The 16,170-nt window shown below is 55.2% G+C and overlaps 1 protein-coding gene across 2 annotated transcripts; it reads left to right on the top strand.

Annotated features, from left to right (window-relative positions):
* Positions 1 to 5,253: 5,253 nt before the first annotated feature.
* LOC137478211 (solute carrier family 2, facilitated glucose transporter member 9-like) lies at positions 5,254 to 12,980 on the top strand. 2 transcript variants are annotated; one of them, XM_068197890.1, is made up of 12 exons: positions 5,254 to 5,672; positions 6,634 to 6,732; positions 7,189 to 7,349; positions 7,431 to 7,555; positions 7,820 to 7,965; positions 8,046 to 8,178; positions 8,537 to 8,724; positions 8,852 to 8,962; positions 10,134 to 10,235; positions 10,795 to 10,870; positions 12,385 to 12,512; positions 12,729 to 12,980. In XM_068197890.1, exons 1-12 carry the CDS (start codon positions 5,541 to 5,543, stop codon positions 12,966 to 12,968), a joined length of 1,641 nt encoding a protein of 546 aa, XP_068053991.1. In that variant the 5' UTR covers positions 5,254 to 5,540; the 3' UTR covers positions 12,969 to 12,980. The 2 variants fall into 2 exon arrangements, with proteins under 2 accessions (XP_068053991.1, XP_068053992.1); XM_068197891.1 differs by lacking the exon at positions 10,134 to 10,235.
* The last annotated feature ends 3,190 nt before the right edge of the window (positions 12,981 to 16,170 follow it).

Here is a 16,170-nt window from a genome sequence, read left to right as displayed (position 1 = left end):
TTAAGCTGTGAATCTCTCCTGTTTTCCTTCTGGGGGAAAAGATGCTGTCAAAATACCAATCCTGTATCTTCCTCAAGCCCATGTGTGTGAGTCATACTTCTGCTACACATGTACTGTACACAACGTCTGCAGTGTGAACACCTGGACGTGCTGGGGGTGAAAGGTGGACAGCTTTGCCCTGAGCCTGAGGTGGATGCAGCTTCACAGGACACAGAGCCTGCAGTACCCAGTCCCATCTCAGAGCTGCTGCTCATTGACAAATGCAGCATAAAAGACTGCCCTGGCAGACAGAAAAAAACCCCACTCATTCCTAAAACCACAGCATACTTTTTTAATTAACACTCTCTCCATTCATAGTTAATGACCTCTGGCTGGGGCAGATGAGTCTGCCATGTGAGCCAGAGAGTGGATGTGACTGATAGAGAAGAGTTGGAACCATCCTGCCCATTAAAAAAGTGTGGGGGAAAACCTGTAAAGATTTTGTGTTTTTCTGGGTACTGTTGCAAGATCCTGGTAGGAGAAGCACAAATTTGTTTTATAAGCTAATCAGAATCCTGCTGTTCAATAATGAGTGAGTAATTGACATATCACAGCACCGCCACACAGTTCTATCCATGGCTGGGGATGCTTCCACGCTTAGCGCTCGCCCAAATCAGAACGCAAGCACCCTCACCCTCAGAATACCTTCCTCTTAAAAGTGCTCCTTGGATAGCAGCCTTGGATCTTTCCATTTTACTTAACAGCCCCTTTTAAAACAAAGGCCACTGCAGTTTTAAGATCCTGACTCCAGGGGTGGTCAGAAAACAAACAAACCCCTGCACTCCTGACATCTCTCTCCCTGCTGGCTCCATTCTTGGGAGCCAGCGGGGGACTGGAGATTGTAAAGGCTCCTGCTTTTCTGAAGCACTGGGAGCAGGATTCTTGTCACTTCCAATCTCCGTCTCTCTTTGTGACAGGGTTCCCAGCAGCCCCGTGCTTTGTTTGCCAAGGCTTTGGTGTTCATATGTATGTGTGTATGTGCACACATATATAATAAATATTTTATATACATATTGATAAATAATATGTAATATATACATTTACACCACTTCAACCTTTTCTGTTCCCTCTCTGCTGTTTCCTCCCATCCAATAATAGATTTGGAAGAGGACTTGCAGTGGCAGGCTACATCCATTGTTTTGGATTGATCTGTAACACAGAATGCAGCTTGATTTCAACAACCTGTGAGTGCCAGCACACACAAATGAGACCCCTTCCATACCCGCAGTCCCACTTGTGTGTGTGTACCCAAACAACACACGTACTGCCCACTCCCATGAGAAACAGGTTCTCCTTGTGGGTTATTTCTAGATGTTCCTTAGATAGTCCTTTCCCTTCTTCTCCTTGATGTTTAAAGATGAGAATCAGCATCTTTATTCCAGATTTCTAGGACTAGGACAGTGCTGTCCTGCAGGACATGAGCTGGAAAACTTCTCTCAGGAAATCTGGACTGGAATCCAAAAACTCAAGTACTAAAGAGAGTCTTTGAGAAAGAAAAGCAATCTCAATTGTAAATTTCCACTGGAAAAGAATGAACTGCTTATCTTAAATAGATTCAGTGGTTAATTACCCTTTCTGTTTAAAAATGTGTGCCTTATTTCCACTTCAAATGAAGGAGGAAAGTAATGTTTGCCATAGCTTCAAATTAACAGCATTTGATCAACCTACAGCTTTAAAATGAAATCTCTTGTTTGGTGGTTTTTTATTGTTGTCTTATATACATGCTTTCAAGAGTATAGTAAGGTGCTTTTTGGAAAGGGGAAATTGGCCAGTTTAGATTAGCTAGGCTAGAAAGAATGTAATTCTTAAAATAACTGTTTAGGATGAGTTTAGCAGTTGGTGGTTTGAAGAGGATGATGAGCTCTCAGGAGAGAAGGCAGCATGGCCAAGGAAACAAAAGGCCCTGAGCAGACAGACGTGCTGTATTGCTGCCGTGGATTTCTGTGGGTGAGCTGTCTGTCTGTCCTGGGCTCCAGCAGTGTCCTGATCCCTTTTGTTCCAAGGCAGTGTGTGGCACAGCTTCCTGTGCAATGGCACACATCAGTGCCCAGGATGTAGAAATGATTCAGTGTTTTGTGGGAATAAGATGCCGCTCCTGGTCTTAAGAGCTCTGGGTAGCTCTGCTTTTCCAAGTGCTTGAGCTGCTCTGCAGCTAGCACATATACACTGTCCATGACCCTGTCCCAGGAAGGGCTGCTGGAGGAGTAGATAAGAGAGGAAAACTAAGCTGCTGCATGCTTTCCCGTGCAGTGGGCTGCAGCCATTAGAGATCTCAGCCTGACCCCTTTGCCAGCTGATCCATGCCCAGCAGTGCATGTCTGTGAGCACCAGCCACTTTGCTTTACCCTAAAAGAGCTCAGACACATTCATTATATCCCCAAGAGAGATACTCTTTTTTTCACATGCATGTTACCTTCCCATTCTGAGCTTTCTCTCCAAAATTATTTGCTGACATGCACCTGGCTGGTAGGAGCTGCTAGAAATCTCCAAACCTGCAGAGAGTTTGCTGAGCTGTAAGGCTGATCAGCTGGGGACCACTGAAGTTGGATAAGGAATATGACCAGGGAAACCTGGGCTGGAAAGGTCTCACCTGTCCAGGTAAATAGCCTGCCTGCAGGTGGAGAATGGTCAGATGGGCTTTCCAGTGCAACAAGGCAGAGACAGCAGCCTGAGCAGTGCTTTCACCAGGGACAGCACTGACTTCCTTGTGGAGCCCACTGTGGTTTGAAGAAACTCAAGCCCCTGGCTCACATCACACAGCTGATGTATCCAAAACTCCCTGTGCCATGCCCCAAGCACCCTACTGGCATTTACCAAGGTGGATCAAGGAAGGCTTCTCCTCCAAGGGGCAGTGAAGTGGGGAGGCTGCCAGACCATCTCTGTTTCTGCAGTGCCAATTCCCAAAGGGCAGCCCTGGCAAACTGCTCTGACCTCCAGAGCAGTGCCAATCTCTGCCTATCCAGCCCCTGCTGCTGAGTTTCCTCTCCTCCAGCACAGGGAAGGGGGTCGGTGGCTGCTAAGCAATGCATCTTTTTGCCTTTGCATGAGCTGCTTATTGCTTTCTTGTGGAATTTATCTAGTTTGGACTAGATGGTGCTGGGTAAAACCTGAGAACCAGCACGGGGACCACATCCTTTCCAAGGGATTTCTATCTCATCTTGAAAAAGAGGACAGACCTCCCAGTGGGGAGCTGTCAGCTCAGGGGAAGCCCTCAGGTGTCCCAACTGCTTCTCCATCCTCCTAGCCTCAGCAAATGCCATCACTCTGCAGGATGTGTGCAGGGACCAGCTACACCTGCTGCTCTGCCTCTGCCGGTTCTCATGGGTTTCTTTGTGTGCCTCAGGCACTGTGTCAGATGCCTTGAGGAAAGGAGATGTGTGAGCATCCTGTGACATGGGAGTGCTGCGACGGGGACAGCCCCAGTGCTGTGCCTGGAGTCTGGGGCAGCACCGAGGCAGGAGTGGGACAGGAGCTCTGGGAGTGACAATGAGTGAGGATCAGGGTGGTTTATGGGCTCACAGCCACTTTCCCAGCTACGGGGAATGTTTTAGCCAGGGATACCAGGCATGGAGGCAGGGAAGGAATGCCTGTAAAATGTGGAGACAAGCTTCCTTGCAGCTCGGAGCAGTGGCTGTTTCTCACCAGCCCTTGTCTATCGTGTGCCACTATCACCGGGTCAGGTCACAGGAGTGGCTTCAATTAACCCAGCCCTCTGGTGAGCCTTAATTGGCACTCCAGGCTCTCCTCCCCCTTCTTGCCCCACCACGAGTTTCTCACCTCTACATCTGCTGCTAAGCCTTTGCTCCCAGCATCCTAGCCACTGCTGGGAGCCAGTGACCATAACCCACATTTACTCCCTAAATCAAGGCAGCAGCCATCCCCTGGCTTGGAGCTGTGTCCTGAAGATGTCCCTGCTTGGTGCCCAGCATCAGGCTGTGTGGCAGGAGGAGGGGCTGTGGCTGCAGGGGCACGGGGCTTGGGGATGGGTATGGGCTTCAGTGCAGAGAAGCTGGGAAGTTCCAGGAGGGTTTTTTGGTAGGTACTTGCTGGGAGAGTAGCAGGGTTGGGGAGAGATGGCTGCTGCTGTTTCCTCTTCCCAGTGCTCTTTCCAGAGGCCACTGGACACATTTAACCCTCCACGTGCTGCTCCCAGAGATGAGCCATGTACCTGAATGACCAGAGTTGGAGCATGGCTGCAGGACACAGCATGGCCTGGCTCATCATCCTGTCCCAGGTTTGCTGCTTTGCTTGGGGTGAGTCCTGGGCAGGTTTAGGGCTGCCCTGCAGCACTGCAGGTGCTTTGGGTACGGCTGGGACCCACAGGCTGCATGTTCTCTTGCTGAATCATCTCACCCATGGTTAGGTCCAATAAAATGGATCTTCGTCCTGCTGCTCTGGGAATGAACCAGGACTGTGGTCTCCCTCACTGTGGCCCTGTCACCAAGGTCTCTGCAGCCACCCAGCAACACCTGCACAAAGGTAAAGGTGATGCCCTGATCTAGATGTGAAGAAACTGAGTCTGGGCAAGACACAGGAACTCTTGAGCAGGGGCCAACCCTTGGAAAACTGAGCACTGGCAGGCTGGCAAGGGCTGGTGGATGGGGGAGAGGGCCCGAGGCTTTCAGGAAGAGCTGGAGGCTCATGTGCAGGGGGGAGACCAGAGCTGGCACATCCTCCGTGAGAGAATGTGGTGCCTGGACTCTGCCACAGCCCAGACAGCCCGGTTTGGGCTGGCATGGCAGGCCTGGGGGTGCCCATGAGGCTCTCCCAGCTCTGCTCCGCTCTCCTGGCCCCGCGGGACCGTCCTGAGTGGGGCCAGCCTGTCGGGACCTGCCCCTTTTAAGCCCTTGGAGCTGTTGCCAGCCGTGGCTTAGTGGGGTCCCCATCCTTTCAACTGGCTGTTCGGCAAATTAAGAGCTTGCTATTAGGCTGCTAATTAAAGGCACTTCATTAGCAGCAGGGGAGGCAGCTCCTGGCCGCAGCAAAATTGGATTCCTCTGAGCTGCCATGAGCTGATTCTCTCCTCTGTGGGGCTGGGGGCTGTGTCCCTCCGTGTCCGGGGAAGGCAGCTGCCTCGAGCCGTAGCCGTGGGCTACCAGCCTCTTCCCGAGCGCAGGGGATGGGGCACATCTACCCCACGGTGGGAGAGGGGCCGGAGGTGATCGGGGTGATGTGGGGCTGCCCCTCGCCGCCAGCCTCGGGGATGGTGCAGTGGTGTTGCCCCACTTAGGTTCCCGGGGTCACTCCCGTTTAGAGGGGACATGCGAGAGCTCTCACAGGTGTCAGAGCATCCCGTCAGTGGTTCCGCTGCCCCCGGGCTGGGCCGTGACCCCTCAGCGGGCTGAGCAGTCCGGCGGTGCTGCCCCTGCCCCCGGCGAGGGGAGAGGCTCCAGGACTCCTCCTCCGGCCGCTCAGGCGCCTCCAATGAGCCCCGGGGCGCCCGGGCTGCCCTGCCCTGCCTTCCCTTCCCTTCCCTCACCCACTCCTTCTTCTATCTAAAAATGGGAGAGACCAGCCGGGCCGACGGACTGCCTTCCTCCCCCTCTCCTTCTCCTCCCTCCCCGCGCTCCGCCTGCAGCCTCGCACCGCCGCTCGGGAAAGGGACACCGCGGCCCGGCGGGGACATCACTGGGGTGAGCTCCCTGCGGGCCGGGAGGGCTGCCCCATTCCTGCTTGCCCTCTGCCTTACGGGGTCCCTGTCCCACTCTAGCCCCTGGCCTGACACCCCTCGGCCTGGCATCCCCCTCCCTTTTTTCCCGGTTTAGGATTCCTGATGGGATTAGGGCGGATTTGCTGTGCGTGAGCCGGGAGCTGCTGGGTGCTCCGAATCCGGCTACCGTGCGGGAGGCGTTGGGGGGAGGGTCGGGCTGGGGAGCGGGGCTGCTCCTGGGGGACGCAGGCTCGTCCCAGTGTCCGCACCCTGCAAGCCCCGTCGCTCCGGGGACATTCATCGCTGCATTCATTGCAGCGCCCAGGGCTGTCCCTGCAGCTGGGGGTGCTCTGAATGCTCCTGAGCACCCCGATCCTGGGGTGGGCTGGCTCAGAGCTGCAGGGTGGCTGTTCCTCCGCAGCCACCGGCTCCCCGCAGTGAGGACCCCCAGCAGGCGCGGGAGACAAAGGTGTTGGAAGGGGTGAGGGTTTAGGAGGTGGGTCCATGTGGTGTTTTGGGGTGCGCTGGGACCTTCCACGGGAAGGTGTTGGGCCACACCATTTCAATGGTGTTGGGCCACTCACAGCAGCACCACTCAGCTGCTCCATTGAGGCAGGGGGATGGATGTCCCTCCTTTTTCCACCTGCCCCTTTCCATCTGCTTCCCCTCCCAGCTGGGGGCAGGGGTGCCCAGGTTACCCAGGCTGGGTCACCACCACAGTAAAACACCTCACACCACAGCCACAAGACCAGCCACGGGGAAGCTGGATCAGCTGGGCTGGGTGCTGGGCACTGGCATGAAGCAGTGCTCAACAGAGGATTCCATTGCACTGGGGTCTTTGCTCTGGGCCAGGGTCATCCCTGCTGGAAAAGGGGCAGTTCATGACACCTTGGCTCCTGGCTCTGCTAGCCAGGACTGTGCTGATCCTTCCTCCTCTTTGCCAGCATCTCACCTTCCCCCTGCTGTCTGTCACCCTTCTGGTATCCTTTGGCTCCTCCATGCTCTATGGCTACAACCTTGCTGTGGTGAACTCACCAGCAGAGGTAAGGGATGGGCAGCCTCTCTGGGAGCAGGGAAAATGGCTCTGCATCCCTCCCCTGGAGGGTGGAAGGACAGCTGTCCAGCAGCCCCACATCAAAACACTGGCATTTTACTTGAGCAGTCACCCAGAGAGGAATGGCATGGGAAGGACATCAGAGTCCACGTTCATGTACTCCACACTGGTCCCCCTGGGAAAGCAGGGCCTGGAAAGCTGGCAACAGCCTCCCTGCTCCAGTTTGAGTGCTCTCTTTGGTATCTCTAAATCATCCTTAGGCCTCTCAGGTGCTGAGGTTTGCTGAGCAACCAGACCAGCACATCCCAGTCATCCCCAAACATGTTCTGGCCTGCATCTCCTTTAATGCTGTTAAACCCATGATATTGTCCCTATAGATCCTGTCTTCCCTTGTCTTCCCCTTTCTGCCAACAATCTGGTGCCTGTGTGTGTCTCTGCCCTGCAGCACATAAAGGCTTTCTACAACACCACATGGTCCCAGCGGTACGGACACGGGCTGGGCCCTGCCCCCCTGACCCTCCTCTATGCCCTGACTGTCTCCATCTTCGCCCTGGGCGGGCTGGTGGGCTCCCTGCTGGTGGGGGTGCTGGTGGAGCGCTACGGCAGGTAAGGGTGTCGCACCATGGGCCAGGGTGGTTCCGAGGTGGGGTGGGACTGGAGGAGCTGCCCTGCTCTTGTGCCTGCCAGGAATGGTGCTCTGAGCCGCAGCGCTCTCCTCGTCCTCCTGGCCGGCGGCTTCATGGGCTTCAGCCGGGAGCTGGGATCCCCCGAGATGGTGATCATCGGCCGCTCCATCACGGGGCTCCACTCAGGTGAGTGCTTCCTGGGCTGTGCACAGCCCCTTCCTCATGACTCAGTCCCCTACAGCCATTCCTAGGGGGATGGAGAAGGCTTTTTATTCCCCACGGGCTCTGTGGAGGGTACAGCTCTCTCTCTGGTACAGCCAGGGCCACCTCCAATGCCATGGGGTCCCCACTGTGTATGATGCTGGACATGGGAGGAGATGGACCTAGGCTCTGGCTAGGTACCCTTCTCCCCACAGCCTCTGCCATCCCAGTCCCTCCTGTGCCCCCCAGGTATCTGTCTCAGTGTGGTGCCCCTCTACCTGGGAGAAATCGCTCCCAAGAACCTGCGGGGATTCCTGGGCCTCATGCCCACCATCTTCATCTGCCTGGGGGTTTTCTCTGCCCAGGTCCTGGGCCTGCCGGAACTGCTGGGCAAGGTGAGCACAATACCCCAGCCCACACATGCTGGACGCTGCTCTGCCCTCCCCTTAACATATCCCATTTCAACTCCTCTCAGGACAGGTTCTGGCCCCTTTTCTTGTCAGTGGTGGTTGTTCCTGCCTCCCTCCAGCTCCTGCTGCTGCACTGCTTCCCTGAGAGCCCTCGGTACCTGCTGATAGAGAGAAATGACATCTGTGGGGCCACCAAAGGTGAGGGGATATCCTTGGGCAGACTGGCTCCTGAAGGTGCTGGGTGATCTGGGTGCTTCTCCAAGGTCTTCCAAGACCAAGGTTCTTCCTCATTACATTCTTGCATGCCCATACCTGAGAGCCCACCACAGTCCTGTTGGTTCAGCCCTTCTGCCCCACCCGGTTGTGCCACAGCATTTCCACGGTACCCAGCACTGTGGCGTGATGCTTTTCCCGATTTCCTATGGATGGATTTCCCATATGGGGCTGCTGGGGAGGCTGGGCCAGGGTAGAGCCAAGCCCCTACCTGGTGCCATACCTGTGAGCATCCACCCTGTGCTGGGGACATGTGTTGTGCTGGGCCCCGCTCTCCCCACAGCACTGCACCGGTTCCTGGGGAGCCCCGATGTACAGGATGTGATCGAGGAGATGAAGGAGGAGCAGCGGTCGCTCTCCTCCATGGAGGTGGTGTCCGTCTGGCAGCTGCTGCGGGACTGCTCCGTGCGCTGGCAGACGCTCTCGGTGGCGGTGGTGAACGCCGGCATGCAGCTCTCGGGGATCGATGCCGTAAGCCCCACGTGGTCCTCGCTCCGCGGCACGGCTGTGCAGACTCTGAGCTGAGACCTGGCAGCTCATTTCCTCGAGTGCCCTGCAGCTCCATCCCCCAGCTCATGCTGTATCCCCTCCTCGGCAGATCTGGTTTTACACCAACACTATTTTCGAGAACGCCGGGATCCCCGTGTCCCAGATCCCCTACACCACCATGGGCACCGGTGCCATTGAGGTCGTTGCCGGGCTGATCGGGGTGAGTGAGGGACAGACAGATGGACACAGCCCCTCCATGCCAGAGCCCTCTTGCCAGCTCCCAGCACCATCAAACAGGGGGGGACAGAGTAGACCCCCAAATATCATCTGTGCCACAGCACAGCCCCTTTTCTGAGGGGCAAAGGATTTGGCATGAAAATGGGGATAGGAGATGGGATGAGACAGGCTCAATTTAGGAGTCACATCTAGGAGTGGTGAGATAATTTTAGGGTAGCAGGGAGGTTGGGTAGAGATGGCAAAGAGAAGGTTGGAGATGATGGAGGGGACTAGAAGTTTCTTCTGGCTCTCACCTTCATTGTCCCTCTGTTAGCAGAGTCTCATGCCCCCATTTCCCCCCTGCCCCCAGCCAAGCTCTGGCCTGGCCCCAGGCTAGCAGCCCTGCCCCCACCACGGCCAGCCCTCATTTAGCTGTAGAGTTAGCACTGGGCCAGGCAGATTTATGGCCCTTGTCCCATCTGCAAGTGTCACCCAGGGCCAGCCCAAGCCACCCGGCACTAAATCCACTCCCTGACAGTTACAGAGATGGATGGGGGTGGCTGCTCCCAGAAAAGAGGGAATGAGTGGGGGGCTGCTCCCCACTCCCATAGCCCAATCCAGAGCAGAGTAGGGTCCCCTGCCTCTCCGAAGGGTACCCCCTACTCCCCTCCCCTTTCTGTGGGGGTGTCCCAGCCCCCCAGCAGTCTCCCAGCATAGAGCCAGATTGCTTGGGAGCAGCCCCACAAATGGCCCCTGATGGACATGCTGAGATTGGTTATAAAATTACAGGCATTTGTTCTGCTGTCAATACCCTGCCTGCTCCCACTGCCGCTGCGCTGCCTGCCCACACTCTGCTGTGCCCACTCCCCCACAAACACCCCCAGCACCTCCACCTGGCACTGATGCCAATGTGGCTTGCGGGTCACCCCAGCCAGCCCCAACCCTGCACCCTAACCCCTGCTCTGTGCGACTCATCTCCTGCCCCATGCATGCTCACCCCTGGTGCTTTCCATGCCCCAGCCCCAGCCCTGGAACTCTGAGCTGGGGTTGCCCCTGATCCTCAGATGCCACCGGGAGCATCCTCCCACCTACGGCTGGATCCGGGGCTCAGGGGTGTTCCCATCCACCTTGAAGCTCCCCAACACCCTGTCAGTCTCTGCTCTCTCTCTTGGCAGTGCTTCACCATCGAGAGGGTGGGCCGGCGGCCCCTCATCATCACCGGCTTCTGTGCCATGGGTGTCTGCTCAGCTGGCATCACCATCTCCCTGCTGCTGCAGGTAGGGCCTGGCCACTGCCACCCCCTGGGCCATTATCAGTGGTGGAGGGATGGGTAGAATCCTGGAGGAAGGAGCGTGCATGGAAATGAGAGGTGAGCTGGCTCTTCCAAGTCATGCTTTCCCTTCAAAGTTAAAGAGAAGGTAAATTTAGCACCAAGAACAACAACAAAAAAAAGAAAAGACAAATCCATATCAGAAAAATCCTGCTGCTTCTGGTAGCTTTTTTTCAGAAATAGTTGTTCCCAGGGAGGCAGCTGTGAAATGCCAGGGCAGGTGAAGGATCCTTCTCCTGTTGTCTGCTTCCTGAGGATGCTCCCGTGGCTCTGGGGACACTGCAACATCACGAGCTGCTGAGCTGGGCTGAGGCTGACCCCCACCAGCTTTACCCCAAAGCACAATTACTTGTCTGCATCTCACCAGTGTGTCCTAAGTGGCCGCTGTCCCCAAGAGCCACCACCAAGCCAAGGGCAGGGCTGGAGCCGTGTCCCAGGGGTGCTGGGTGCGAGGCTCAGGGCCAGCCAGCCCCCAGCAGCGTCCCCAGCCCGGTGTCCCCTCGCAGGCCGCCCTGCCCTGGATGCGCTACGTCAGCGTTGCCTGCGTGGTCGGCATCATCGCTGGCTTCTGCATGGGACCAGGTGGGTCTGGGGCTGCGGGACTGGGGAGCAGTGGGGTGGGAATGGGGGCTCCAGGAGACCAGCAGGGTTTGCAGGGTGACAGGACCTGAGCTTTGGCCTCATCCCCATGGTCAGGCCCTGGTTTATGATGCTGTACCTCCAAGTGAAACCCCACCACAAACCCCTCCAGCCCCACATATCCTCAGGGCACTACTTCCTCCTCTGCTTCCTCCTGGGCCATGCTCCAGGAGGAAGCAGAGTGAAAGCCCTGGCAGCCTTCCCCAGACCTCTGTGGAGGTGTCACTACTCCTGTCACAGTGCAGCTGGTGAGAATCATCCTGCCCCTAATCGAGTGCAGGCTCCAACAGCCAGGAGTGAAACCTGGACTGGTTTACCCAGTTGATGTATTAGCAGAGTTCTTAACAGATCTATAATTCATCCTCAGCCCAGACTTTATTCACTGTAATTACATCTTTAATTAGGATTTTAATGGCTCATTGTTCACAAACAATGATGAATAGGAGTTTTAAAACAAAAAAAAATATATATATCTCTGTTCTGGCGAGCTGTGAGTAAGAGTCCATCAGGGGTTCCACACCTCCCTCACTTCTTACACTTGTTTTTTGGTTTATCTTTTCCCTGCATTTATAAAGAGGTCCAGCCAGCCCTGTTTCAGGCAGTTGGGATCCCAGGCATGTCACTATATCAGAAACAATCCCTTGCCAGATTCCTGTGTGTCTTGGAATGTACTCTGGACCTCGGATCCTGCCCCCCAATACAGGGACAGTCCTGGGACCCAGGATTTCTGGCTCAGTGACACTTGGCTGGAGAGGCTAAGTCTTTCTAGAAGAAATAGCCACACCCTGTGTCCAGTTTTCAGACCATTTACAAGTTGGCTTGGGAAACCACTTCCATACATTCTGGGTTTTTTCACTATGCATGGGAAAAGCAGGTTGGAAAATGGCATTTCTTTGTTGTGCAGGAGATTCTGATGCTCAGAAAAGTGGTTGCTTCTTTCCTCCCTGAATCAGCCACAGTGGCAACAGAAGCTGATTGATAGAAGGAAGTTTTCCAAACTGTTTTGATCAAGGGGGTCTGGAAAGGGCATTATGGAGGCTGCCAGGAAGATGTTTCTCTATGCCTGTGATCTCTATGAGATTTACTATATCAGCATTTAGAAACATTTTGGAAAACAAGGATCCACATGAAATGTTTCACTTTTATTTTGACTCAGTCTGAAACTTTCCAGTCATGCAATTTGGGGAACTGGCCTCAGCACCCAGCAATGTGCCAGTGTGGTATGTCAGGGGGACATCACCCCTGCCAAGACAAATCCCAAGGGAGACCAAGGGTAGGACACTGTTCCACCACACTCCCTGTCTCCTCCAGCTCTCCCAGCACCACCAGTTTGAACCATGAGTCTTGCTGGGCTCCAGCCTATGGCCACAGGACTGAGGTGGGCAGAACCTGTTGACCCCAGAGGTACCTGAGTCACCCTGTCCTCCATACCCTTGATCTTTCCCCTCCCTCTGTAGCTGGTGTCCCCTTCCTGATGACAGCTGAGCTCTTCATGCAGTCACACCGCCCGGCTGCCTACATTGTGGGGGGCTCTCTCAACTGGCTCTGCAACTTCACCGTCGGCTTCATCTTCCCCTTCTTGCAGGTACCAGTTCAGAGGGGCCCCGGGAGATGGAGGGAACGGACACAGCCCTGCTGCTCTCCCAGGATGGGGTGCCAAGGCAGGGATGCCTGTGCTCTTGGCTCAGCTCAGTGCTGGACAGAGCCAGCTCAGGGCAGGGTGATGGGAGGGGACACTGCCTTATGCCATGCCCAGTTTGGGAGTGCCTGGCTCTCTGCTTCATCCTGCTCTTGTCCCCAGATGTCAGCCGGTGCCTTTTGCTACCTGGTTTTCTGTGGTGTCTGCCTGCTGGTGGCCCTGTACGTCTACCTTGTCATCCCCGAGACCAAGAACAAAACCTTCATGGAGATCAGCCACATCTTTGCCACGCGCCGCTCCGTCCTGTCCGTGCCAGCACACCTCATTGGGATGATGAAGCTCGATGGCTACGGGACTTTGGAGAGCAGCTCCCTGGAGGGCTCAGGCTCCAGCCTGCCCTGATCTGAGTGGGCTGGGGGGGATGGAGATGGGGGAGGAGGCTCGGGGCTGGGGAAGGATGTGGGGAGCCAATTTATTCCAACCTGGTCATCTCTGGGTCTCCCAGGATGACTCTCCATGGCACAGTCTGGACCCAGGAGGAGCCCCATTGATGCACCAAGGTTGCACTGACTGCCGGGCATGATCCCCATGCTGGAGGAGATGCTCCCACAGAGACAAGGGGACCTCCTGAAGCAGGGAGTTCTCATTGCTCCTGGGTGTGGAGCCTTGGCAAGGGCTTCTGGCATGAGCTGTTTAATAAAGAGCATTGCCAGCAGAGCCATTGTTTGGCAAGTTTAGCCTGGAATGGCAGCAAGCAGGAGTGTGCTGGAATGGGCTTCCCAGCACCAGGGAAGAGCAAAATGAGAAGAGGGGCTTGTCCTCCTCCCCGCTGGCTGGAAAGGTCAAAGTCACCCCACAGTTTCTAGGAAGGGTGGTCAGGATGGTTCCCAGGCTCTTGCATTTCACCCCAAGTTGGCCATGCAAAGCTGGAGACTGTTGCAGAAGGGACCTAGAGCAGCTCTGAGCTGGGGGTGACTGTCCAGCCACTGTGCCCCCCCACAGGCTGCCAGAAGCCCTTGGTGCCTGGCCTCGTGTGCTGGTCCCACAGAGTGCTCCATGGGAACTCTGCACACTCCCAAACTCCCTGGAGGACAAAGGGATCCAGGATACACCCTCATCCCCTTACTGCATCCCATGAATTGCTGTGACTCCAAGGTGCTCTCCAAGCATGACCTCTCCCATGCCTCTGCCCTGAATCTTGAGGCTGTGTTTGGAGGGAGAAGCTGTCCTGTGTCCCAGGATCCCCCCACAGGAGCTCCCAGAAATACTATGGCAGACCATGGGGTTCCCAGACCCTCCGGGAGCTGTTATTTGCAGGAAAATTACAACATTTTGTCCTGGTGAGCGTAAACCCAGATGGTGGGAAGGGCTGCATGGCCAAAACACTCTCATGCCAACACAAACATCATTTTCTTGCAAATAATTTATTCTTTTTTTTTTTTTTTAATCCAGTTTCCCTCTCTGTGGCAGGTTCACAGCTTGGTGTTTGTGGTCACTTAGTGAGGAGCCCACCCTTCCTGCATCCCTTGGCAAAGCCTCAGGGCGCCTCTGGGTGTGTGTAGGTGCTGGACCCGTGGGAACAGGGACTGGGCCATACTGGGTCCCCAGTGCCTGGTCCTATCCCTTCCATCCTCAGCCACCAGCCCAGGGCTCTCGTGCATCTTGAGCCGTTTAAAGGACGTCAGTGAGAGCAGGGTCAGGGCTCCACAGCACCAGGCGCTTCCCACTCCGCCTCCCTCCCAACTCGCTGCTCTCGGCTGCAGAACAGAGCGGTAAATATGTGCAGCATTACATATGTATAATGGAGTGTAAATAACCCCAAAAAGTGCATTGTAAATAGACTCCAAGTTTATCCTTTATTAATGAGGCACTGAGTGCCCTGCTGTTTTAGAGCAGCGAGACTTTGATAATATCAAAACCTAAATTACACTTGTGTCTCTCATTCCCAGCAAACGACAGCATCATTTCAGGCCTCTTTGCCACTTGTATTTATTTATTCTGGTATTTATCTATCTCTCCCACCCAGCATGTGGGGCAGCTTGGAGGATGCCACCTGCCCTCCCTGTGTGAGGCAATGGCCCCCCTGGGACCAGCCCCCCATTTCTGGGGTCCTGGCATAGCCAAGGAGTCAGAATGTTGCCTTATGGCCAAGGACTGCTCTAAGTGGCCAGTGAGATGGGGCAGACCTGGGAAATGTGGGGTCAGGACCCGTTTCTGTCAGGGTTTCGGACCCCACCAGAGCCAGAAGTGCCCTCTTTTCAAGGACTGGGGGTCACTGGAAAAATTCTGTGGTGCCTTCTGAATGCATTTGTTCTGGCGACTCATTTGAGGGTACCATGTCAAAAGACATCTTCATCTTCTTTTCCATCAGGGCCTGGGGGTGAGGAAGCCCCATGCTCATGGAACACTGGCAACTCATCAGTTTTTTCTGAGGCTATTGAGGCAAGATTTTTTGGGGGGGGTTGTAGTTCAAACTGCCCCATGCCACTGACCTTTTACTCTTGCAAAAGAGGGATCTGGGCTTCCTCTCTGCTTGTCTGGCCGGGGAGGCATTCCCAGCTGCTCCACTGCAGGCTCCTCAGGAAGGATGGCTGGGTGAGCTCTAAGCTGCTTTTCCTTGTCCAAAGCTGCTTCCCCACATTGAAATCCAGCTCCCTGGATTGAGGTTTCCAAAAGCACTGTTTTTTTTCTGGTGAGGATGAGGCTGTATTCTCTAGTAGTGTCCAAGTAGACCTTGAAAAACTGGAGAAGGTGCAAAGAAAAGCCTGAGAAATTACTTAGCTGCAAATGCTGCTGATCCTCTTAAGGTTTGCAGAAATTAAGATCAAAGTGGCTCTCTCCAAATGCACAAGTGCTTTCTCCTGGTGTGCCCAGTGCTAAAGGCTGGGTGGGTTCAAGTGCTGAGGTATTCACATGGAGGGCTGGGGCTCAGCCCTGGACAACGTGGAATGGGAGAGAAGACGCTGGTTCAAACTCTCCAGATGCTTTGAATGGTGATCCTCAAGGAAATGGTCATGGCCCATCACTGGATATCTGCAGATCCTCCATGGAAGCTCTCTAGGCTTGAGCTCAGCTGGTTCAAGGTGAATGGTCACATCCCAACTGGAAAGCTGATTAAGGCTTGCTGGACACACCCTGGTGTCCCTGTGCAGTCACTGGGGATTGGTGAGGCCACAAGTGGCCACGGAGCATGGTCAGACAAGCCATGGAGCACTCACACCCTGCCAGTGCCCTCAGTCCCTATGTCTCCAGCAGAGATGGGCTCCAGGAGGATGGATCCTGGGGATCCACCAAGCCTTTGAGGCTGACTCTTCTCGCACTGGTTTCACCAGGTGTTCTAACAGCAAACTGTCCCTGTCACCGCAATGGGGATGCCTTCACGCCCCACAGATCTCACCTGACTGCAGAGCTCCATCAGGGACCAGTTTTGACTGAGGTAGGTTCCTTTGTGCTCCACCTCCTCTCATATTCCATGTGGAAAAAGTGGTGCTGGGGCAGCACCCTGTTGCCCCACAGAGGCTGGTGCAGAATTTGTCCCTGCCTCTTGTCTCACTAAGATTGTCCATGCTTCCAGCTTAGCAGCCACAGGAGAAGGGTGCTGGAC

Source organism: Anomalospiza imberbis, chromosome 8 (assembly GCF_031753505.1).
Source record: "Anomalospiza imberbis isolate Cuckoo-Finch-1a 21T00152 chromosome 8, ASM3175350v1, whole genome shotgun sequence".
In the NCBI taxonomy this organism is placed as follows: domain Eukaryota; kingdom Metazoa; phylum Chordata; class Aves; order Passeriformes; family Viduidae; genus Anomalospiza; species Anomalospiza imberbis.
Note: the sequence above shows the minus strand (reverse complement) of the source record. Positions and strands in the feature narration are given on the sequence as shown.

Bases quoted from the DNA above. Each gene is read 5' to 3' on its own strand.
- LOC137478211 (XM_068197890.1), top strand. From the start codon at position 5,541: ATGGGAGAGACCAGCCGGGCCGACGGACTGCCTTCCTCCCCCTCTCCT. The intron at 5,673-6,633 runs GTGAGCTCCCTG...CCTCTTTGCCAG, and splicing joins CCGGCGGGGACATCACTGGG to CATCTCACCTTCCCCCTGCT. The intron at 7,350-7,430 runs GTAAGGGTGTCG...TGTGCCTGCCAG, and splicing joins CTGGTGGAGCGCTACGGCAG to GAATGGTGCTCTGAGCCGCA.